The sequence below is a fragment of the Rhipicephalus microplus genome, chromosome 7 (assembly GCF_043290135.1).
Source record: "Rhipicephalus microplus isolate Deutch F79 chromosome 7, USDA_Rmic, whole genome shotgun sequence".
NCBI classification, from domain to species: Eukaryota; Metazoa; Arthropoda; class Arachnida; order Ixodida; family Ixodidae; genus Rhipicephalus; species Rhipicephalus microplus.
In genome coordinates, this window is record NC_134706.1 from 14,906,262 (window position 1) to 14,931,929 (window position 25,668).

The 25,668-nt window shown below is 44.4% G+C and overlaps 2 protein-coding genes across 2 annotated transcripts; one reads left to right on the top strand and one right to left on the bottom strand.

Moving 5' to 3' along the window:
• Positions 1 to 2,984: 2,984 nt before the first annotated feature.
• LOC119180021 (uncharacterized) lies at positions 2,985 to 7,283 on the bottom strand. Its single transcript, XM_037431152.2, has 6 exons — positions 7,156 to 7,283; positions 6,865 to 6,963; positions 5,875 to 6,021; positions 4,897 to 5,072; positions 4,174 to 4,255; positions 2,985 to 3,091 (listed from the first exon to the last, which is right to left on the bottom strand). Exons 1-6 carry the CDS (start codon positions 7,255 to 7,257, stop codon positions 3,005 to 3,007), a joined length of 693 nt encoding a protein of 230 aa, XP_037287049.2. The 5' UTR covers positions 7,258 to 7,283; the 3' UTR covers positions 2,985 to 3,004.
• A 256-nt stretch (positions 7,284 to 7,539) lies between these two features.
• Rpn5 (regulatory particle non-ATPase 5) lies at positions 7,540 to 22,552 on the top strand. Its single transcript, XM_037430588.2, has 10 exons — positions 7,540 to 7,569; positions 9,964 to 10,081; positions 10,180 to 10,239; positions 12,729 to 12,965; positions 13,985 to 14,239; positions 16,922 to 17,056; positions 17,996 to 18,108; positions 20,120 to 20,282; positions 20,412 to 20,489; positions 22,235 to 22,552. The coding sequence occupies exons 2-10, from the start codon at positions 9,977 to 9,979 to the stop codon at positions 22,469 to 22,471; spliced, it is 1,383 nt and encodes a 460-aa protein (XP_037286485.1). The 5' UTR covers positions 7,540 to 7,569; positions 9,964 to 9,976; the 3' UTR covers positions 22,472 to 22,552.
• Positions 22,553 to 25,668: the final 3,116 nt, after the last annotated feature.

Consider the following 25,668-nt stretch of genomic DNA (forward strand, 5'->3'; position numbering starts at 1 on the left):
ACATTCAAATGCCAAGCTTTGGGCACCATATTCTGCAATCAAACTTCGACCTCCGTTTTAGCTTCTAATAATAGGCCTGTGATAATGGTATTAACCAAAACAAAACTTTCAAACAATACTTTGTCAATGTAAAACTGATTGGTCGATTGGTATGTGGGGTTTAACGTCCCAAAACCACCATATCATTGCAAAATTCATTGTAAAACTGGCATAGTGGTTTCACCTCTTAGTGTCTCTTTGACACTAAGAAGTGAAAGAGGTGACAGTCCGAAATTCCTCTTTCAATTGCTTGGATGAGCCTAATTAAGTTTAACGCTCCTATTCAGATTTTTTCTGCAGAATTGAAATATCTACATAGGTTTTTAATAGGTGCATTATAACAAATGACAGGCAATTTCTATTAGCCTATTTCTTGCAGGGCTTTTTGGAAACTTAGTGCAACACAGAAACGAGGCCTGCGGCACGATTTCCAGGCCCGCTGGTCTAGCCGGTGATGCTCGTTTTCAAAAAACTTGGGATTCAAAAGGAACAAATGTATTCATGAGTAAAAAATTCCTTCCACACATTGTTTGTGACTCTGGACAATTATATAACTGGGTAAACAACATTAAAGAATATAGAAAACATTGCTGGCTACACTTGCCACACAATAGTGACACATTCTCTTTGGTGTTTGAGAAAGCGAAGTTGATAAAAGCCCTGCAATACTGGTCAAACTGGCAAATTCAGTGTCATTTTGAGTGAGTGCATGTATTTACACTACCGGCGTGTCGCTTTGGTGGCGCTATGCCACCATAGCGAGGCGAACAGCTCTCCTTCTAGACCTTTTAACGGAGAGGAGGATCCCTTCCCTTTTGGGATGTTAAAACAGGACCACAAAAACTGACGTCGCAGCTTCAGCCTTGCATTTTTGGGGGGTCATGCATGTTAGCAAAAGCCCAGAGGGGCTTCAGTAAAAAGGTGTATAGTGGCGCCCTGACGCACAAGAAAGAGAAGTGTACTTGGGAAATGATAGTAACGGCAATGGCACTTATGGAAAGATGCTAGTAAAAAGTGCAAGATTTTTCCAAAATTATATATTTTTAGTTTCTATTTGCTTTCACAAGGTTTGTTTCTCTGCTTTTGGGACAAAGAATTGAACATTGTGATGAAACTGGAAACAGGTTAAAATCGCTTTGAAAGAAGACGAGGTTGGTACTAAAAACTAAAACAATTTCATTTTCTAGAGTCCCTTGAAAATTGTCACCTGGCTGATCGCCATTGAATTTTACGTGAGCAGTGTTGCGCTGTATTTGGCTCGCATGTTCTCTGAAGCCTTGACTACTGATCGGCAGCATTTTTTGACCATGCTCAAACAGTGTGGCAGGGCTCCCTTAAATGTTTTTGGGTCGCCAAAGCCATGTGCTCAAAGCACCCATGAGTCCCTAGCTCTGATAATGGAAGAAATCATTTTGAGATTTGAAATCTGCTGAAAATACTGCATGATCTTTATCAGATTTCATTCACGTCACCCCAACTACTGAAACGACAATTTTTAAGACCCCCATCTCCCCTCTAAGGGGAGACATCGCTTATAGATACCGAAAATATCATCAAAGAAAAAAGATTATTTTTACTACATTACTGAGACCTAGTGCTGATATTCTTTCACATGTTAGACTTCAACTTAAATTTTAAAAGATTACTACTATTTCATTCGCAGTTTGAATCTGTGCAATAAGTACGAGCTCAATGTTAAAGGGGCGTTGGAACACCTTGCCAAGCAGCCATGGAATGGTTTCACTAATAAAGCTCATTGTCTCGCGAACTCCCCGCCACAAAAATTGTTCGAATCCTTCCAGTACGACTGGAGTTGCAAAGATTTGTTTTACACTGCAGCTGCGTTCTCTTTTCTCTCGTCCCAACAAAAGCGCTGGAAGCTGAGCAGGGAGAGGTGGCATAGAGAAAGAAAATATGTCAGGCACGCCTGATGACCTCGGGCACTTTTTATCTTTTTTTTTTTTCAGTACAACCGTGAGCGCACGCTTGGACAGGTCGGGGCCTCCCGCGGCAGCCCCAGTAAGGACTGAGTGCACCATACTTAAATCAGCCAATGGCCGATACTTGGCCCGTGTCGCAGTGATTTTTGAGCCTGTGGCATCATTTGTCGAGAGAAGAGAAAGCGATTTTTAGCTAAATTTAAGCTAAATTGTTTATCAACTCTGGGTCGCATGCTGTGCTATGGTATTTGGCTCGCGTGTTCTCGGGAGCCTTGACTACCGATCGGCAGCATTCTCCGACCATGCTCAAAAAGTGTTGCAGGGCCCCTTTAAATGTTTTTGGTTCACTTATTGCTCACGTCAAAGTCACATCTCATGACCTAGGACAGATAGAGTTGTAATCGCTTTTTTAAGATAAAACCCAAATGGTATAGAGCAACGTGCCGAGAGCAGAGTTCTTTTGCTGCTCATAAATTTTCTGAATTCGGTTTTGTTTTTTTTATCTGGGAGTCATTGCACAAACATTGAACTTCGATCACCTTCAGAACAACTAGTGATGAAATTTGATCCAAAAACTGTGCACAGCTTTGCACTTGTTGCATATTACAGTATTTAGCCGTCTGATCATGTGCTCTTTTTGCAGAATGACTTTTTTCGAACTTTAGAAAATAGAGAGGCAGTTAGTGTTGCAGCATATGGCAGCGCACAGCAGGTTGCACACACACACACACACACAAAAAAAAAAAACGCGCAGAAAGGGATGACACAAATGCTGAACTTCAGGGTCTTACCAACAAGCCCGCCAGTATGCTTTAAAAGCAGTTTGGTGTATCTCGTAATCTAGTTTACCTACTAGAAAAATTATTGTTCATTTGAAATCAGCATGACTAGCTCAACAAGTTTATTTAAATTAATCACGTTTGGACATGAAATACAACATATCTCTGCACGCCATGCCCCCAACGTCTCAACGTAGAACAGCAAGACATTGAAGGAAGATGAAAGTGAAAAGAAAAAAAAATTTATTAGAAATCCCCTGCCGACCCTTCATGCAGAGTCTGCAGCGTCCTTGACAGGGCCGGCGGTGCCATCTGGAAGGCTGTTTTCTCTTCCTGCATAAGAGGGCAAAACGAAACTATTGCATCTTTCTTGTCCATTTGCACTCAAAGTTTGTCGCTCATTTTCTAGCAGAAGCATCTTCACTAAGGATAAACGAATAGTAAGTTTTGAGGCTCAAAGTGAATTCTAACAAAATAGTGATATGGTTGAATAATCTTTAATCAAACAGTCCGAATAGTTTGGATAGTATATATCACGTATTACTTTTGAAAAATCGCATTTTCTTCACACTTTTTAAAATTAGCATTTTTTGTCATAGCCCAACTAACTTGCACAATATTTTTAAGAATAGGGACTAGGCATGTGTGAATGTTACTTTATTGGTTGGAAAAGAAGTGGGAACACATATAATTTCATTTAATACACTATTAAACATAAAAAATAATTGCAGTGACGAAGAGTACGCGAGGTTCGATTTCAGGCCGTGCCGATTTCCCCTAGATAGGTTGTTTCACGACATGGCATGCCTAAACTGCAGCGAAACCACTTTTACAGGGGTTATTTCTACTTAACATGCATAACATTTAATGAAGCAGTGTACACAATCATGCACACATAGAATGATGCAAACACAAGTTGTTGTGCATGCATTATTTTATGTGTGCGTGATTATGTCCTTTTGTGCAATGCGTTGTCAAATACCATGCCTTACCTAGCTCATCAGCACGTTAATTATTAAATACATATAGCCATTCTTTTGGAATAGTTTAAATTTGTGCCAAAGTGAATTCAAATACTGCCAACATTTGTTGGCAAGAAAACCAGCATGATCAAGTAAAGCCGCCACTATGGTATTGTCGAATCGCAAGGTTACAGCATCAGTGTAGACGTTGTGTTGAAGTGTAACATGACATGAACTTCAGAATAGTATGAACGTCAGTATAGTTGTTACACTGAGACATACAGTGCTTTAGCATTCAGTGCACGAAAGCGACTCGTCGAAATGTTGGCGCCGGCAACTTTTTGAAGGATTTTTTTTTTAGTACGTTTCACGCCATTTGATAGGACAATAGAAGACCTTTCTTTCAGTAAGACGACCGAAGTCAGCATTAGCCAACACACTCAGTCTACCAACCTTGTTCAGTATGTCCGTCCTAGCCCCAGCTTTAATCAGCATCTTGGCAACGTCAACCCTCTCCTCTTCGCACGCCAAGTGCCTGAAACAAAAAGCGACATTGCAGTATTTAACTCACCACCAAAGTCTCCACATTTAAAGTCATTACAGCCACCTCCAGATTGGCTATGCCCGAAATACCGGAAAGTCTTTTTTTCAAATGGCAATGTTGGCTGACAATCCATGCACCTCCCCCTTCCCCACATATAACCTTTTACACTGCCCCGACCCTGGCAGGAGTACAAATTTCACAACTGCTGCGTGCTGTCTGAAGGGGAGTTCTTAGACCAAAGCTCTAACCTGCCATAAAGCTGTTGCATCTAACCACCTTTCACACTGTATCAAAAACAACAAAAGCTTGGAGGACACTCGAGCTTGACCTTCTAGAGTATAACGGGGTACCGTAATCAGGCACCATGCACCTTCTCAATCGCAAGCCTAGCTTCCGTTCTCGGCACATGCCTCAACTGTGCCACAAAAAAACGAACGTCTGTGCGTAACATTGGCTCTTTCAAGGCATTCTAACATGCCTACTGCAAGCAAACTTGCACAGTGCCCACTACGTGTCCGTACGGCGACACGCGAACCTATGCGGCAGCTTACTTTGCTGATGCTTTTAGTGATAACAAAGTAAGGAAGAAACGTAACACACTGCATCACAACGTTCTACATGCGCCGACTCACAGGGGCGTGTTGCCCGGCTCGTCCGCGCAGTTCAGGTCGAGCTGGTTGCTGTAGCCATCGAGAAAGAGCCGCACGATGGGATTCCTTCCCAGAGATGCGGCCCGATGCAGAGGCGTGCTGCCGTACGAGTCCTTGGCATTGATGTTGGCGTGATGTTCCAGCAGGAGCTTGGCAACCTGTGCAATCAAAATGTCGACGAGTGTGCCATGCACACTGATAAGGGGGACACTAAAGCGAAACGGTAAATTAGTTTAGGCTGACAAATTATGCTCTGAAATCTCTAACGCTGCTGATTTAACCACCACAGTTTTATTTATAGATAAGCAAATCAATGGCTATGGTCTCGCTTTTCAATCTACTGCCAAAGTCTCAAATCTTGTGACACCAGGGACTTTGAAGCGTTTTCTGTTTTTTTTTTTTTGCTATGTCGGCTCAACATAATTTCTTGAAACTAGGTGCGTTAACTCTGGCCTTTTCAGAGGACGATTTATTTCATTTTTACTGGCTGAGTGGACGCTGTAAAAATCTGACGTAACGGCAACTGTTGTGGGTACTCCAATGTGGTGCAACCGCCTGTATTTTGTTCGCATGCATTTTTTTCACTTGCAAAACGCCCTTTTGCAGCAAGCGTGGTGATTATAGAATAATGAAAGAGCCGCTAATATCAGGAAAATAGTAATTTTCTTTTTAGCATACCTTTAAGGGCATGCTAGAAAAGGTGGTGTGTACCACATCATTTGCATTTCCATCAGAGGGGGCACCGTTGCATTACAGAAGCAGCGCGAATTCTTTTACACATTAAGTACTTATGAAAGTTTACAGATTAAAAGCTACCACAGGGGATATCATGTAGGAGTCTTCTGAATGGACTCCTGGCAAACTTCTGGTCAATTTGGCATCCAGGTGAGGTATTCCAAATAAGCCCACTTGGTAGGCACCTATAAGATACCTCACCTAGATTGAATGCAGGAGACTTACCTCCAGGTGACCTTTGGATGCAGCATAATGCAATGATGTCTGGCCCATCTGGTTTGCGATGTCAACGTTGGCATTCCTACTAAGCAGGGCAGACACCATCTCAATGTGACCAACCGATGATGCGATCATGAGTGGCGTCCAATTGGCCTGCGCCCAGGAATGAATGCACACAATATGTAACAATGTGAAAAACTTGTTCAATTAACATTAACAACTCTGTGATAGCTAAATGAATAAATATAAACTTCACAAGTGTGGTCAAATGTTTTTTTTTGGAGGGGGGAGGGTTCAACCAAAGGTTGTGTATGTGCATTTGATTTTATGTGTGCATATTATATATTATACACACGCATGCAAAATTGAAATTTTGGGGATAGAAGGGTGGTTGAACCACCTTTCCCCTCACATTCCTTCACCAATGATATACTAAGCTTCTGCTATCTAAAATTAGAATATTTTCGCTATGCTACTAACCGAACACTCAGTAGTTCAAGCACTCGTCACAAAAAGGTGTCCCCTCCAGTTTATTTTACTTCGATTGCCACTTCAGACGAATTCAAGAAAATAGGTGCTACTTTAAGGAGCCCGCGGTACAGCACCACAGGGAAGGTATTTGGGGAACAACAAAACAAGAAGGAGCCCGCAACGCACAACACGCCTTTTACACTGTCCTGTGCTGCCCTCTGCAGTTTAGTTAGGGTCCGGAATAACAGGCATCACTGGAACAAAAGCCTCCGAGATCAAGATGTGTTTCGCGACTTTGCCGCTATGGGAAAGTGCGCATGCGTAGTGGAGTCGTAGAGAAATAGGAAAACCGCGGAGCGAACGTCTGCATGTCTGACCCACGATCTTGGCGGCGTGCGGACGCCTGCTCCGCACGTCAAACGACGAAAGCCGCGTCTATGCGTGCAGTGGCGGCAAGATTACGCGAGGGCTACCACCAGATCTTAACAACACCGGATAACAACAAAATCCGCGCACACTACACACCTCGTCGACGCAGTCAACCGGGGATCCCTGCTGGAGAAGATAGTTGACGATGTCATTATGCTTGCCCGAGACGGCCCAGTGCAGAGGTATACGTCCTGCCTGCGAGAGGAAAAGCGCCAACTGTTATGACTGCAATAATGAATGCTCTAATCCACATCGGACGCCGGCATAGTGATATACTGCCCAGTCATTCCACGTATCGCGCGGTCTCTCATCCCAGAAACCTGGGATCACTCTGGTTCTTGCACGAAGTTACTTCACTGCTAAGGTTGGGCCGAAAATCGAGCTTACGAGGTCTTCCTTGGTGAGTAAAGTGCGATCGGCAGTTAGCTGCTGCTTGAGGGCTTCAAATTTCCCGTCGTACGCCAAGTTGCAGATCCAGCTGTCCGACATGTTTGATAGCGGGTGAACAAAAAAGGTGAAACAACCCAAACCAAAACCCAAACTTTATATGTTTATATTTGTAGCAACTAATAAAAACTAACACCCTAAAAATTCAAGTAACAATAAATAAAATATAATTTACTGTTTTAACATGTTGAAGTAGGTGTGCTTTTTAACTTATGCGTTAAAATTAAAACTACAAATCTTGAAGGCTATGTTTTGCGTCACCAACCTCTTTAGGGCACGTTCTGTTTCGGGATTTTCCATTCTGAACTTTGCGGTGGTCGTGCAGTGGATTTTGTGGTTCGGACTCTTGTTGAGGTGAGTTGTCGCAGTTTTTGTGCAACTTCGTTGCTTTACTTGTGCTGCGCGTATCGTGAATAGCGAGGCTTAGCGTAAATGTAACGGACAAGACAAAAGCGTGTGCCCGAGCACGGTACCCGGTCCCCTAGAGCTGGAAAAAAGCCTCGGCGTTGCAGAGAGACACTTGTCACCGGCGTGACTTGACGAAATGGGTAGCCCTTACTTGCTGGCATTCTCGTATCTCGCTGGACGCTCTGTTTACGTCCGATTGGTCCAGTCTCCGCGGCACGTTACGATACTAACGCGAAATTCACTCGGTCTTCAAGTTAAACACTAGCTTAACGGCGCTGCCATGTCCGATCTTTGACTCGCTTTTTCTCAAGTGCTTGCCGCGTGCTCCGAGAAACGGAACGTTCGCCAAACCGTGTAAGGAGCGCCGCACATTATTCGAGCGACAAGCCGGCGAATCCGATCAATGAACGACACATTTTTTGTTCGGAGGCGCGCGTTTCGTTTTCGGTGTGCTTTGCGGAATGCGAAACTAGAACGATTACACGGAACGGTTCACCGTAAGAACGCTTCTCGATTCAGTTCGCGTCGCCTCGATTCATCCCACTCTTGCGTGAAGTCTTCGCAGGGAAGTTTCCATTCATTAAACAGCAGTGATGGAAGTGCTGCTCCAAAAGAGAAATGCGGCTCCAAAGTGCAATATTTGCTAGTAACTGCTCCAACCCTGCCCCGAAAGGGTGTTGGCAAACTAAAAAAGAATGAAGTTGAACCACGGGACCATCCCGTGAGCTTAAGCGAAACCAAAAGCAAGCTGTTCACACTGTCATCCTAGTTTGCTACTAAGTGGCGTGAATCCAGAAAAAGCTCAAGGGGTGACACATATCAGGCCATAGAGTCCAATTCATATTTTCAATTCAACGCTTTCAAATAAAATTTAAAAAAAACGAGCATGGTGTCCGAGTTCAAGCAATTGCATTGTTCCTATTCAGTCTCTTTTTCACCTGCCTTTTTTCAATTTCCATAGTTCACACAGCTGAGGGGCATTTAACAAATGCACGCAGTAAAAGATAAAAAGCCTTTTAATCTGTTGACTGTCCTATACTTCTCTGTTAACTAAATTATATCACGTGCTAAAGCTAAATGTCAACTAGTGGGCACTTGCAAGGGGTGTCCTCCACAGCCTGAACATCAGAAAAGTCCAAACTCTCCTGACCCCGCCCCCCGCCCATGATTTACGTTAACTATACTGCATACTAGCATACGGCATGTTTAATAATAAATATAAATATTTATTACATGCTTAAGTGATGTTTTAGACTTCAGGAGTCGTTAAGAACATGCATCTGCTCTGAAAACACCAGTAGCAACTCTAAGCTATAGCATTTTTTTCTGCGCCAAAGACACTTAAGGCTGCTCCAAAGCACCATTTTTTCTGCTCTAGAATCTGCTCCAAAAAGCGAAACGTCGCTTCCATCACTGAAATTGTATACCCTAAAAACTTCGCCCCAGGAGAAAAAAAACAAACGTAGTTTGAAAAATGGGCTGCGGAGAATCACAAACTGCATTGGTGTTTGGTGATCAGTGTTATATCGTGCGTGTGTTATCGTCGAACAAACTCATGTGTTGTCTTCGAAAGCATGCATCATCTATTCGTGGAAATAAAAATACTGTGTTGAGCGCAAAATACTTACCGCATCATGTCTACTGTGACACCCGGTGTGCCTGCCTGGATGCCACTCTCGTTCCGCTGCAGAGCCTAGTCAAAGGAGTGCGACGATGCATCTACCTCGGTTTGGCGTCGTGGTGCATCTGAGTTGAGCGCATCTGACGCACTTGTTAGAAAAACATGAACACTGTGCATTTTCCTGACCTGGCATGAGATGATGTTCGTACTGAGTGGTGCATAAATGGTACTTAGGTGAAACTGTCAAATTCAACTTGTAAACCTACAGCGTCATTGGAAACCAAGAGACCCAGAGTGTTTATCACTCAAGAACAGGGCACTGCACGAGTGCTTTTCATTGCAACTCGCTACTTACGCTGGAAAACATCATACGCATTATTCAGGCAGCACACAGCTGATGCCCACAAGATGAAGCTGAAAAACAGCAGAACAAAAGACTGGTAGACTGTTTGCTATCTAATCCGATGCTGTCTGAAGCCTGTACTTCTCACCATTTTTATGATGTTTGATCGATATCAGTGTAAGATTCACCTTTAGGGTTTATAGTGTGAAACTCTATGGTGATTAGCATAAAACATTGCCATTCCTAAGCTTAACAATATCGCTCCATTTTACGGTGTCCAGATTAACGGCCCATATATCGGCACCGACTGATTCAGCCACAGTGTTTTCACTTCTCGTGATGCCTTCTTTTTTCGTTATTTTTTCGTTTGCTGCAGGAAATTGGCAGCGATGTCGACGGACGCATTTACAGATGGCGGGAGGCTGGTCAAGATGGAGGTGGACTACAGCAAAACCTGCGACGAGAAAATTCCTCAGTGCGAGGCACTTGCCAAAGTACGTGATGGGTTAATTTCGCAAGTGTTTTTCAGGCTTTGTTTTTAGTGTTTATGTGGATGCTCAGTCGTTTACGGTGTGTTCGAACGCTCTTCCAGGCAGGTGACCTCAAGGGGGCACTCGATCAGTTGCTGTCGTTGGAGAAGCAGACCAGAACGGTGAGTGTTGTCTCTGCAAGTTTTGCTCAAGTTCGGGGGTGTTCTTGTATTTATTTTGAAGATGAAATGGAATTCAAATCGAAAAGTGCTAAAATTGGCGACTGGCCATGTTTCAAATACAGTGGACTCCTGTTAAACAAAACCTGAAAGGACCAGGGAAGTATGTTTCGTTTATTGAGAGATACAAAAGTGTACAGAATTCAAGTATGCAACCAATCGCATGAGAGGCTGTTGCTCTATTAAAGCAGCGATTTTGCTTACGAGAGTTTTATATAATGGGAGTCTTCTGTAGTTTGTACTTTCTAGGTAGGCAATTCTGTCGAAATGTTTAGTTTACGATTCATATTGTAGTGTAATATAAAAAAGCAAGCAGCATAAAACAATGTTAATTTCCTAGTTCTCAATGTCAATATAAGTTTGTAAAAGTATTGCATTTTGTAAAGGAGTTGTTAAACTGCAGTAAACTTATGCTAACGTGATGACGGTTGAAGCAGTGTGGCTGATTGACCTAGTTGGTGACAACTAGTTTTATGTTTATAGTGTGAAATGTGAACATTAATGAAGGTAAACGACAGGGTCAAGGGCATGTGCTGACAACAAACTTGAAGGGGCCCTGCAACACTTTTTGAGCATGGTCTGAAAACGCTGCCGATCGGTAGTAGAGGCTCCGGACAACACGCGAGCCTAATATTATAGCACAGCGTGCGGCCTGGAATTCACAATATATTATCAGTCACCTAAAAATTGCTTTCTCTTCTCTCGACAAATCACGGAATATGCCCAAAAATCACACATGAATTACCCATCTATCAGCCATTGACTGATTTGAGCATGGCGCGCATGCTCGTTACAGAGATCGCCGCGGGAGGCCGCGACTTGTCCACGCGTGCTCGTGCAATCACACCAAAAAAACGTCGCATTCTAAGAAAAAAAAAGAAGAAATGCTCAAGGCCACGAGGCGTGTGACGTTTTTCTGTGGCCCTGCCATCCCTCCCTGCTTAGCTTCCAGCGCTTTTGTCGGGACGAGAGAAGAGAGAATACAATTGCAGCATGCGACAAACCTTTGCAACTCCACTCGCACTGGACAGATTCTTAAAATTTTTGCGGCGTTGAATTCGTAAGGCAATAAGCTCTTCCAGTGAATTCGTTCCGTGGTTGCTTAAAAAGGTGTTTCAGGGCCCCTTTAAGGTTTATTAGCTCTGTACCGAATATTCGGCAGTGAATGGGATAGGGAATGTTACATAGTGGTCGATAGGACTGGTCGGTGATTCATGCTTACAGTGTTAACAAAACAGGATTAGTGACAAAAAAGTGACATTGCGCTTGTTACTGTCTTCATCCTGTTTTGTGTTTTTGTCTGTGCAGCTGAAAACAGGGACAGGATCAAAAGTTGAAGACTCAAAAAAAAAAAAAAAGCTATGAAACTTGCACTTTAGTGGAAAAAATTGAAGTAAAGGATTGAATAACAGATAGAGGAGGCTCTTTATGCTATGCTTCTATGAGTGGTGGCAGCAGCAGCATTGTTCATGAAAAATGTGCAACCGGCGAACGCACAGAAATGCAGCCGTCGAAGGTGTACTGGTCACGTGCGTAGCCCCGCCACGGTGGTCTAGTGGCTAAGGTTCTCGGCTGCTGACCCGCAGGTCGCGGGATCAAATCCCGGCTGTGGCGGCTGCATTTCCGATGGAGGCGGAAACGTTGTAGGCCCCGTGTGCTCAGATTTGGGCGCACGTTAAAGAATTCCAGGTGGTAGAAATTTCCGAAGCCCTCCGCTACGGCGTCTCTCATAATCATATGGTGGTTTTGGGACGTTAAACCCCACAAATCAATCAATCAAATCAATGGTCAAGTGCGTATTTGCATGCGCCGTTTTCCAATAATCTATGCCCTCCGTATCGCGAACTTGTCGGCAGTCGGCTATTTCTGATGCGGCAGTGTTGACATTTTATCGAGATCACTAGTCATTTCACGTTGCCACATTCTGCCGTTACGAGTGCGTGAACACATCGCCATCGTTGTTGCCTGTAGCAACAGAAGTGTTGTGCTGCAAAGCATGTGGATGAAGGTCCGATTCCTGGCATGGAGCAACAAGACGATTACCAAGAGAGAGGGGCATTACATAACCCGATACGATGAAAGAAAAGTAGGTCACGTTGACACACGCCAAGCTGCGATTACCCTCATTTTCACGACAGAAGAAGGGTTCCTAATTTGTTTGAGTAATGAACTCAAACATCACTATAATAAAGTTGCACGTTATATGAAAATAAGTTTGTTATATGCAAAAATTTTTTATAACAGTATATAGTCCTAACGCTGTGTTTATTACAAGACCGTTCATCTACTTCGTTATAACCAGTATTTCGTTTTATCCAGGTTCATTAGATCGAGGTTTGAGTGTGATTGCTATTGGTTGCGTAATGGCCAATTTACCCGAACACCTTGCATCAATTCTTATGTTTTCAACAAAAGTGGACGGCATGTTGCAGGGCGGCGATACCCACTCGACCTCCCGGGTGCTGGTGGCCATCGTGCGTATCTGCTTTGAGGCCAAGGACTGGGCAGCCCTGTCGGAGCAGGTGCTGGCACTGACCAAGCGGCGCAGCCAGATGAAGCAGTCGGTGGCCAAGATGGTGCAGGAGTGCCTCACGTACATCGACCAGATGCCCACCAAGGAGATCAAGCTGGCCTTCATCGACACCCTGCGTGCCGTCACGGCTGGAAAGGTGAGCGCCGGGACGCCGCGCTCTCTTCCGTTTTTGAGAATGTGCATGTGCCCAGCAAAAATTGAAGACGCTTTGTTTCTTGAAACACTTTATCTTTCTAGGGCAATTCTGCTGTTTCCATAATTTTCTCCTGTTATTGTGATAGCAGTTTTATGGGCACACTCGATGGGTTTTCGATATTGCCTTCATGTTCCATATAAAATCCAAATGAATACCCCCCCCCCCCCCTCTCTTGCGCATTGTATGTTCTACCCACAGCTAAACGTGCGAGTGAACGTGACGAACGCAGTTGAAGCAGAGATCAAATGAATTGGCGTTCGATAGCACCCAGAGAGCGCATGCAGCAAACTACCCCCGTGTGTTGGACCTGTCATCAAATGCTCCAGCAGACGTGAAGCACCCCACCCTTCTTGAAGGAGTATGAAGGGATGCGGGCGGTGTGGGGAGCAGGGGGGTTCAATTGAGCAGCACCTGTGAACTTTGATTCTATGGGCGCACTCGCAATCATGGGTGCGTCTTGGCAGGCATCGGCACAGATGGCTCAAATGCCCATCAGTGTGATGCGCTCTCAGTACAAAGAGACGGTGAGAAAAGAGGGTCTCTCTCTAGAGAGGCTGTATTCTCTGACGAGAGCGTTTTGTAGAGTTGCACAATATCGGATCCAAAGAAGGCTGCCGCCAGCCTTACTTTATATGATGTTACAATTCATTGCCACGGCATTTATTGCAACACCCTTGCATTAAATCCGCGATTTTTTTGGTCAGTATCATTTTCAATAGGGAAGCTGCTCGAAAACTTCGTTTTTGTTTTTCATTGTATAACTTATCTTGCAATTAGACAGAACTGTTGAAACTGAGGCGGATATGCACACGCTTACACTGTCACTGAGGTTATTGCACGTTTAAAATGAAGCATATTTGTAACGAATGCTGGATTCATCAAACCATCTCCCCCCCTCTTTTTTTTCACTTTGGTATGACTGTAATGATGTCAACTGTGCGACTATGACATTCTCACAGATCTACGTGGAGGTCGAGCGTGCTCGGCTGACTCACAAGCTGGCTCAGATGAAGGAGGCGGACGGCGATGTAGCCGAGGCAGCCACCCTGATGCAGGAGCTGCAGGTCGAGACCTTCGGCTCCATGGACAAGCGCGAGAAGGTGGAGCTCATTCTCGAGCAGATGCGGCTCTGCCTTGCTCGCCAGGACTACATCCGCACCCAGATCATCAGCAAGAAGATCGCCCCCAAGTTCTTCGATGATCCCAAGCAGCAGGTGAGGTGGCACACCTCGATACGAAGAACCCTGATATTACGAAATATTGGTTATAACGAAGTCAATGATGAGTAGTCGCGCAATATATAGTGTTCAGAATATACCTTTATAAAGAATTATCTGATGCAACGAGCATATTTTCATGTAAGATGCAAGCTTCTTAAAATTAGGTTTGTCTCTATTGCCCCATCGTAATGGTTGAATGCCTACACGGTTGGAGCATGTTTACCTCAAGGTGTTCACAGCAGCTGAAGCTCTCTTGCTTTTGGGATAATACTGTATTTACTCGCGTAATGCATGCACTTGCATGATAAACGCACCTTTTACATCCATCCATTGCCGTCCTGCTAACAGATACCTCATGCCTTCTTTCCCGTTCGATCTCTTCCGTTTTTTTATTATTATGATGACCCTTCCTGCATGTTCCCTCCCCCTTTGGCTGTTGCGGCATGCCGTATTGTTTTTCTTTCTATCTGTGCGCGGCACATGCCATGTCAATTTTATTTATTTGTGCACCACAGAGAGGTTCACGAACAGAGGGAGTGTAGAGACATAGTAGCTGACAAGCACACAGCAAGCGAAGATCACGAAACTGCCCGGGCCAACCGATGGTCACTTCCTGCAACTATAAAACTTTAAGGCCCATCCACATGCACGCGATTTTCGAGCGACAATGACAGGATTTGCTGTTGCCATGACTGTCGCGAAAGGCCGTTCGTCGCCATCGCATTGCAGGTTTCTGGAAAATTGGGAAAAATCGCTTGTCGCCATGAAAAGATCGGGACGATTTCTGCAACATGGTACGACCCCGATTCTCGCTTCAGTCGCCATTTGCTCTTCGTTATTGTTATCCACGCGTATTTCAAAGAACGCAAGAGGTAGGCTACCTTTTCATGTGGACAGTGAGGTGGCGGCCGTCTTTCGTTGTTAATCTTGTTATCGGTGGTTTGTTCTGAAGCTTCGGTGGTAGCTTGCTACAATTTTGGTTACTCGCTGTAATATCAACGGCAGCGGCGCGGTCGTAGTGTGAAGTCGCCTCAGAGTTGGTAAAGTGCGTCATAGCGCGCGCTTCTGGGCATCCTTCGAGATCACAGCAGATACCGCTGTTGCGGTTAAACGATTGCGAGAGAAGAAAGCCACGAAACGCTTTTACGGAGTGCACGGGTGGTATAGGAACAGCTGTGTATGCGTATGTTTATTGGAGAAGACTAGGTGGTCTAACTTCCTTTTTTTGTGTGCATTACCACATTTTTTGCTCATACTGAAAAAAATTTCGTATGGTTTGCCCTGCATAATAAACGCACCCCCAACTTTGCTCCAATTTTTTTTAGAAACAAAGTGCTTTCCTTACGCGAGTAAATACGGTACTTGTCTCTGTGTCAATCTGAAAAAAGAACTGGCATACTAGGGTGCTGCTTCAGAACGATATAAACGTTATTGACGTAAAGATAGCATTGAAGCCAGGCGCATCTCTTGAGCTGGCCAAGCTTTACATGAATGATGTCAACCTGACGTCTACACATGGGTTTCTATGGGAGGGTAAACGGAAGTCCACAAAGACTGTAACCAGTCCTGCACTATGAGCCGTTACGTTATAACTACAAAGCTGCGCGAAAAAGGGACAAGTAACTTTATGAGTTCCTTACACTGTACCATTATCGACGAGTCGTTGTACGTTGTGCTCGTCTGGAGCCAGGTCGAAATATATTCTCTCTTTTCTCAGAATGAGCAAAACCGGAAACCAATTTGCCCTGTATTTCTAGCTGGAGATTTGATTGCATGTATGCAAGAACACATCATGAATGTCTTTAAAATAAGTAATTATTTAATCATAGCTTAATTTGGATTAACAGCTATAAAATTCATAAATCAGTCTATGTATTATAAAATTATATTTGTTGCAATAGAATATCGAGTGCCTTGATTCATGCTGTGTCACTTTGACTTATTTACCGACAGTTCCTCATAGGTGGCGTCTGAAAGAATTAAGGGGCTTGACTTAAGATTGTGGAAATACGGTAATTTGTGTGGTGTTTCTTTTTCACATGTTTGCGTGCAAACGGCATATACTGAAAACTACTTAGTACCAAAAAATGTTTGAACATTTGTCAGTTTTATTAGGTTTAGGTTTTTGACACTACAACCCTTCAGCGACACATCGAAATAATAAATATGTATGGAGTTTTATATCATAGCTTCACCAAGTATTTGAGTTTAGGAACCAAAAAGTTTTGCGCGTTAAAATGTTGACCTTTTTTTACTACAAAGCCATTTATTGCCGCGTTGTGGTGCATTGCATCCACGGACAAAATGATGCATCGGGCAGCAATTTTCAGTGTCCCTCGCCACCATCCATGCCTCTTTGGCAAGTGTCACAGTGCTGGCCCAGGTGGCACTTTCCACCAATCGTTATGTCCCGTTTGCCTAGTCACATAACGATCGCCCTAGTGCTGTTGTCTGAAGTTCTTGTGTGGGACTGGTTGTTGTACCGATGCACGTTGTTTGTTCGCACAAAGAAGTGCGGGAATTGAAGAGCACCAATGTGTACAGAAGCACGAACGAGTGGAAAAATGACGTGAGGCTGCTGCTGCTGAATGCACAGGTGCGGCTGCTAGCTTCCATCTTCACAGTGCCAAAAAAGGCTCCGATTTTATTAATATTATTTATTCATGTATTGTGCAGGACCTGAAGCTGCGCTACTACAAGCTGATGATTGAGCTTGACCAGCACGAGAGTTCGTACCTGGCCATCTGCAAGCACTACTCGGCCCTGTACCGCACCGAGAGTGTCCAGCAGGACGAGGCGCAGCGCAAGGAGGCAAGTAGACTTTGTCTTGCTCTCATAATCTTGTTGCAGTGTAGCGAACGACCCCGTCGTAACGCTTCTTTGTGGGATAACATAGAAACTAGAATAACACATTTAGAGCTAGTAGTTGGTCGTTCCTACTGATGCGAAAACAGCGCGTATTGATGAGAATGGACAGACACAAGGGAAGATGCTTATGCAGCCCTGTGTCTGTAGTGTGCGGGCCTCTAATTGGCTGTGGCATGGCCACTTGTGTGCCAGTGCTACCGGAAAAGCTGCTGCCCATTATAACAACTTGATTGACCCACCATTCCTTTGTTAGGTCACTTAGTTATTGTAAGCAGTGGTGAATGAATGGGCATTCCAGCAAGTTTGCCGCGATAATTGTGAAGGAAAAGCAAAGAGCTACCCTCACCTAGGGATAAGTGACACAGAGCCAGCATTTGTGGCCGGGTTGAGACAACTCAACAAAGGCGCTCGATAAAAAAAAAATAAATAGACCGTGTCAAGCAATGTGTACCGCATCTTGATAGTTACTACAGAAAATTGTTTTTAGAGGCCTATGCGGTGTGCTGACCCTTGTTACTGTGGCTTTCTGCATAGCAGATGCTTCTTGCTTTTCATGTCCTCCTCCATGGTACAGTGTATGTAATGTCACTATCAACAATGCTCGACCGTGTCCAGTTCATGGCTCCCGGCAGTGCAGTTGCCACATTGCCACATTGCAGTGGCCACATTAGAGTGCAGTTGCCACATTAGTGCAGTTGCCACATTAGAGCGCATTGCTCAATAATTGAAGTTTTCAAATCGTCGACATTCTACTGTGCACAGCTTTCCATAAAAGGAGAAAGCAATTTCTTTTTGCAGCGGGTACCTGTGACAGTGCACGATGTTTGTGGCGTAATAGACGAAGCTAGTCTTGAGTTGTTGCGAATCCGCGATCTTGAGCAGGCGCTGAGGAACATGCTGCTGTTCCTGATGCTGGCGCCGCACGACAATGAACAGCACGACCTCATCCACCGGGCCAAGCTGGACAAGAACCTTGACGAGCTGCCCCAGTACAAGTAAGTGTTCAGCGCTGTTTCTGCGCACTCTTTATTGGTTAGCCATTATAAAAAGCTATAGCTATCTTTCTCAACTACACTGAAACCTTCATATAACAAAATATTGGTTATGACAAAATAAATGAAAAGTAGTCTTGCATTAGATACAGCGTTAGGAATAACCTTTACAGTTGAACCCCTTCATAAGAGAAATGCTCCGGGCTGCTATTCTTGTCTCTTATAAGCAGGGTACCTTGTGTGCATTTTACTGTAAGCACACTCGTGTCTCTTATACCCATTTGTCTCTTATATCAGTGTCTCTTATAAAAGGGGTTCGACTGTATAATGAATTATCAGATATAAACAACTTACTTTTTTCTTGTAAGATGCAAGTTTGTTATAATGAGGTTTGAGACTAATGCAGTTTTGATTTAGATGGCTGTCCGTTGCATGTCACCAGTTGCTGTGCCCTTAAACAGCACATTGCAGTGCATCATGCAGCATGGTGTGAAAAAAAATATATAATTTGGCATATTACACAAACATCATATGCCTTTGCATGCCATTCTAATTCTGGGAGGTGATCCTCTTAATTGTGTTTCCAATGTTATTAATGTGCTATGATGTCATATTAGTCTAGACTCTTGTGCATGGCACAGCTTAGCCTCGGTTGTTCTTGCTTAGATCAGTGCTGCAATTTGTCCCCCCCCCCCCCCCCCTTTTTCCCTTCGTTCATATTATCATTGCACTGTGTTTGAAAAATGCTCAAGTACTGTCGCCAGCTCGCCCAGCTTTCAATCCTCTGTTTTTTTTCTTCATAGAACTAGATTTTAAGTAACCAAAGTATTGCCAGATCAGTTTCAGGTGTGATCCTCACTGTACGGTCATGCTAAAGTACTTGTCGTTAGCTCTCGTTCCTTGAGCATAACTGTTGATGGTGAATGCAGTGCATGGCCTCACAGTATTGTTCATCTACTGACATAGCGTGAACCCATCCAGGCTGTCACAATTGTCACTCTCACAGCCATATTGCCATTTAAGTAACACGGTTACTGGCCTAGCCATTACAAGCCAGAGGGATGGCGAGTCTCGTTCAGAACGGCATTGAGCAAATCGCATTTCAGAAGCATCTCGTCTCATACTTTTTTCATAAAGTAATCAATTATGCAGTTTTGAAAGCTTAGCTTGTTACGAGTCCATCTTATCGCTCAGCTCGTTTAGATCAAGCTCACATCATTTGCTGCTGCGCTAACACTGCCATCCCTTAGTTCCATGCACATCCAACAACAGGAACCACCTTCTCCCCGGCCTCGTTTCCATTTCACATTTGACTTTCTTTTTTTTCAGCGTTCACTGTCACTTACTTGATAATGTGGGAAGTTTACAGTTACACACAAGCTCACACACACGTATATACTACCCTGGCTGCGGCGGCTGCGTTTCCGATGGTGGCGGAAACGTTGTAGGCCCGTGTGCTCAGATTTGGGTGCACGTTGAAGAACCCCAGGTGGTCGAAATTTCCGGAGCCCTCCACTCCGGCGTCTCTCATAATCATATGGTGGTTTTGGGACGTTAAACCCCACATATCAATCAATCAATCACATATATACTACTTTATTTGTTCTCAGTTTCTTAGTATACCTACATTTGCATTCATTGCCTAACATCATAGATATGTACACTCAGGCCTCACTATAACAATCTCACATCTACCACAAAAATACTTTGTTTTATCCTAAAATTTCTTATAAACTATTATTTGTAGCACTGTGTGTATGGCAAAGCTTTTAGTCACTTACTTCGTTATAACCAACAATTCGTTATATCCCCATTTATTATACCGAGGTAAGAGTGAAATGTAATTGTTATTATTTTGATGCTCCCATTGTCAAAATTTGTTGTTTTGTGCACCCCACTCTCCCCTGTAAAGCGCTATGTGATTGAGTATAAACTATACTAAATGGAATGAAGGTTGGGCTGTCACACCAAGGAAATGGACAGCTAAATTGGCGACATGCTTCTTTGCCTGTAGGGAGCTGCTGAAGCATTTTATTACGCGAGAGCTCATCAACTGGCGCAGCATGTGCGAGGCGTACGAGAAGGAACTGCGGCTGCAGCCGGGCACCATCTTCGCCGTTGGCGACGAGATGGGCGACCGGCGTTGGAACGACTTCAAGAGTCGTGTCGTGGAACATGTAAGATCGTTATGGAACACTATCTCTGCGCCGATGCGAAAAAAACAAACAAAAAAAGTGATGCATGACTAGGGCATGACCGGGGGCAGTACCTGTTGCCAAGTCTTGGTCCTTTTTTTTTTATTGCAGAACATCAGGGTCATGTCTCAGTACTACACGCGCATCACGCTCCAGCGTATGTCCCAGCTTCTTGACCTGTCCGAAAAAGTAAGTTGTGCACTCTGTTTGGTGGTGGAAAATTATCCACAATGCTCATCCTAATGCTCTTCTTTAACTGTATGTCTTTCCAGCGTTATTGCTGCTGCTCAAACATGTTCAAAAAAGCATTTTGTTGCATGCAGCGTTCTATTAGACAGGATGGTTTTGCCGTAGTACAGTTGAACCCCGCTACAACGCAACTGACGGGGGCGGGGAAAAAATTTAGTTGAAGAGAAAATTGCGTTGTAGTGAAATCGAAAAAATATAGCTGATCTGGGCTAGCAAAACAAAGAAACGTTTACTCTCAAATTTCAAAAATGTCTCCTGCTTCTTATTCCTTCCCAGCAGCGTCACAATGTCATTCTCACCCATGTATACGAGACCATGGTGAAAAGCACGCCGAAACAACCCCTAAAACCGCCTTCGTGAATGAATCAAACAGTTTCATTAACACGTTAAAACCAGCACCTGTCCGCCGTCAAACGTATTCGACAACGCCGAGATAGAGGCAGGGTATTGTGCAGCGGCGACTTTTGCATTATTCCATGCCATTCTTATCATCCATTGCTCGCCGCTAGCTGATTTTGTTGATAATGCGGACGAATAGCCTTTCTGAATAATTACCACACTGGCCAAGCACGAACATAATGATAAGCATCGGTATCGGAAAAAGTATCGTTCCGCAATTGCACCCAGCAGTTGTGTGAAGGAAACCACTAACTGAGCGACTGAGCTTCAGCTTTGGATCATTTGCGGCTCAAAAGCAAGGCAGTGGCAAAAGCAGGGCCAGGGCAGTCTCATTGCCCTCGCTATTGAGCAATGGCGGCACCTACACTTGCTGAACAGCAATGGTATAGTGGCGGTTTTCGGTAGTGCCAACGCGTGTTTTAGACTTCGTTGACGCATTTTTAGGCTCTGAAAATGCATCGAAATGTTAAAGATTGGGTTTACTGCATAGCAATAGGTTGCTGAGCCTGGAATTGCATCGTAAAACTTCGTTAAAGTGGGACAATCGAAGAAAAGGTGTTTGTTGTGGCGACAATATCTATACACTGACTCCTGCAGACTGCTGACGGGGAATCGTGGAAATTTCGTTGGAGGTGCGTTCGTTGTAGCGGAGTACGACTGTATTGGCAACAACGTTCATGAAAATTTAATGACATATAGGCACGTCTTTGCTAGATTGTACGCTCCCAACACCGATTGGCTGGTGACGTGTTGTGACCGAAGAGGTGTCTGTGTGCCCATGTCGACGCAAAATAGGGTTCGTTATATCCGAAATTTCGTTATAAAGGTTTATTCCTGACACTGTATCTATTGCAAGACTATTCCTAATTTACTTCTTAATATTGAGGCTTTATATTATAAAGCCTTAATATATATATATTCTTCTATTCTTTATATTAAGTCACAGAAAAGCAATGTCTGGCCATCGTTTGGGCAACCACAAAATTTCGACCCTACGTCTATGGCCGTCCATTTGACGTTGTGACTGATCACCACGCCCTCTACTAGTTATCGTCACCAAAAGACCCATCTGGCTCGTTGGGCATTGCGTCTCCAAGACGCAATGCCCAACGCTTCTGTTGCTTCTGTTCTTTATATTGCCCAATGCTTCTGTTCTTTATATTAAGGCTCGCAACAACTGTTACCCGGCGAAACATTATCGCCAGAGAGATGTTGAATGCGTGTACGTTGTGTCGCGCACGTAAACGTGCAATCACCGACAGGTTTCTTGTGTCACGCGTGCCCAGGGCACGGAGGATGTGTTGTCGGAGCTGGTGGTGGCTAACCGCGTGTGGGCCAAGATCGATCGGCTGGCGGGCGTGGTGAGCTTCAGCTGCCACAAGGAGCCCAACCAGGTGCTCAACGAGTGGTCGCACAACCTCAACAGCCTCATGTCTCTGCTCAGCAAGACGAGCCACCTGATTTCCAAGGAGGAGATGGTGCACCGGCACTTGCACGCTGAGGCACCACCTGCCGAAAACTGATGGGCACTCGTCTTTGTTTTTTTTTTCCCACCTTCTTTTTGTACATACGGAACAGCAAAAGAACTCCTCGAGTGAAACGTCCGAGTGTCCTTCCTGTCTTCTTCTTTTTTTTTCAGGCTTGCCACTAAAAAAAAAATAATGGACGAAAACCAGAAGTAGTTTCTGGTGTGCGTTGCTTCGAAATCAGAAGGCGGCACAAGATAAGCCGTATGACACCTTATGCATTAGGCTAAGTTAACTGGAAGGCAGTTGCCATCTACTTTTTCTTATTCAATTTTATTGATTTCGTCTCAAAGCTTCTGGTAGCCAGTGTGGTTTCGCACTGCCTCCCAGATTGTACGAGTCGAAAGGTTTCTGCATCTTGCGTTGTTTTGCGGTGCCTCTAGCATAGGCCCACCTACGAACCTACTGATGTAGTGTGATGATGCTATATTGTGACGAAACATTAACGTCACAAATTTTGATGACCTTTCACCGTGTCATGAAGCATCATGTCATGATTTCTTGCATAACTCGTGTTGACAAAGCTGACAATCACTTTTTGCAGTAGATGAAACTTCAAAATACTAGAGCTTTAGCCTGTACAATAGGCTATTATACCGAGGGATTTTGTTGGCGCCATATCGGGCCTTGCCTGTTGTGGCTTTAACAACAAGGTTTACCAACAAGCTTTACGGTTGACGTATATGCGTGAGAACGATTGAGTTGGTGCTGTAAATGCTCCACAACCTTATTCATAAATATCGTTATGTACGTAAATAACGCATTCGTGTTAACAGCCCAAGCTTGCACCCATGCGCCTTGGCGAAGTCCTATAGTATTCTGGTGTACACAATACCGTTACGTGATGAGAAATTTCTCTGACAGTTACGATACTGCCTTATGCACATTCTGCGTGCAGCATTGTGTCGGGGCAAGGCCAACTGCGGTCAACTGTGGCCAACTGTAGAATAGGATGGCATCCATCATGCCGTTATTAGATTATCTGTGGATGTGCATCTGCCCACTTCAGATCTGTAAGGTATTATTTGCCTTGTTGATGCTGCATGTGGCTTACTACAACGAAGATGTATGGCTGAGCACTTCGCTTGAGGTGTGAAGCATCAAACACATACTCGTTGTGCAATTAGCATTGCCTGATGGCGGTTCGTTGCGTTACTCTTCTGCCACACTCTATTACAAAGCTTAACGTCATTTTTCGCCAGACATGATGCCTGTATAGGGTCTTTTTGCAAGCGAGTTTCGAGCACCTGCGTGGCTCTGGTCGAATACTCGACTGCCGTGAGGACGCGCAGGTTTAAATCCCATTCGATCCTGGGTATTTTTTTCTTTTTCCTCGTGTCTATCGGTTCTGCAACCAACGGCGACAGCGCTCAACGCAGGAACGGGTGCCTAAAGGCCTGAGCACGCGAACGCGTTGCAGTGTGTCGGTGTGACTTTTTGACGCAGCACCGTGCCCTCTTTCCATGGGGAGAGAGGCGCTCGGCTATGTGTAGCTGCGCACCCTCTCGCTATAGGAAGACAGAGCAGGGCCTCATAAAAAAGCGACACGCTGCATGTGTACATGTGGTTGGGGTTTAAGAGCTGTGGTGTAAAAAAATTTGTTCAGCTTATCTCCATAGAACAATATTTTTAACGTCAACATAATATAGAATTTCTTCACGATTTCAACATGATGATGTTTTACTGCAAAGAAAGACCAGTGCAGTAAACTGGAACTCAAACTCACACGTGTAGTCAAATAATTGAGTCGCACACTGTTCTCGCAAACACGAGCAGATCTCACCCACCACCTTGACCCCCAAACCTGATGGCCCCTGCTTATTACATTTTTTTCTTGTACAGATTTGCGGAACTCCTAGAGTGAAACATCTTATGCATCATGGTTTCTTTATAGGCTCGCCATTAAAAAATATATATATATGGGCAAAAACCAATAAAGCTTTCTGTTGTGTCATCTTGAAATCTAAAGGAAACAAAACAGTAGAGCTGTTTAGCCTGTCCTATATTATGTTGGTGCATACGATACTTCTGTATGTTACTCTGAAATGTTGATATGTATTCTTTACCTCGTGTCCGAAGAACACTACTTTGGCCTCGATGTACAGGAGCATTTATCTGTGATTGCAGTGTAATGTTTCATTGCTGACGCAGTCTGAAACTTTTACCCACTTAGCATCTCATGTCCAAAGACATTTTGCCGATATTGAGAATTGTGGGGAAAAAAGTAAAAAAATAACGCAGCCTATTCACAGAGTGAATGATGATGAGTAGGGCGAAGCATCCGGGCGTTCTTTCATCCATCCATTTGTGCATCCGTCCGTCCGTCACTCCATGCATGCGTCTGACTGCCCGTCTATTCGTCCGTCCATGCATGCGTGAGTCCCTCCCGTGAATCCGTCCATTCTTTCACCCGTGCATCCATCCGTCTGCCCGTGCGTCCGTTCTATTACACACACTTCTACTGGACCAACGTCATCTAGGAAATGAGATGAGAAATGGTGACGAGACAGCACCATGCATTATGCTATTTAGGAGATACTGCCAGTTACACCTGACGCAGGAGAAGGTTAGACTAAGCGGAGCTGCGCCCCTAAAGCTCTGCAAAACACTCTTGTTTACTTTTGCAGTTTGTGCCCAAGTTTTTCAGCATTACTCCGATAGCTTGTGGTGCCCAACTGCAAACCTCTGCAGCCCTGTTTCATTGTCAAGAGATGCCAGACTATAGACCGCAAAAGGTTCATTCGATTGCCATCCGTTACACAATCGTAAACCAAGGTTGCTTTGTTTTGTTGTGTGGAATACTTTCAAATTTTGCATATTGATAGTGTTAGTACGCCTTTAGCAGTGAGCCGAAGACACTTTTATTGGGGGAAACGCAGAGGTCAAGCTGACCAGGTGTCAAGCGGAGCGAGTGCGAGCAGCACCAACACTCTTCCTTCTCTTCTTTCACTGTTGCTCCTGCCTGTGCCATATATCAATGCTACAAATCAATCCCCCCCATGAAAAGTAGCCACCCTGACGACCTATGGACCAGGTAGGATGGGTGGGTTGTTGTGCTGTTTCAATCGATCGACATGAACAGTCTCGCAACGGCGTCGGTCTGTCGATGGTTGAACCGGCTCAACAATATAGTTAACCGGTGAGGACTGACATAGGACTTCGTAGGGGCCTTTGTACTTCGGCAGTAGCTTGGT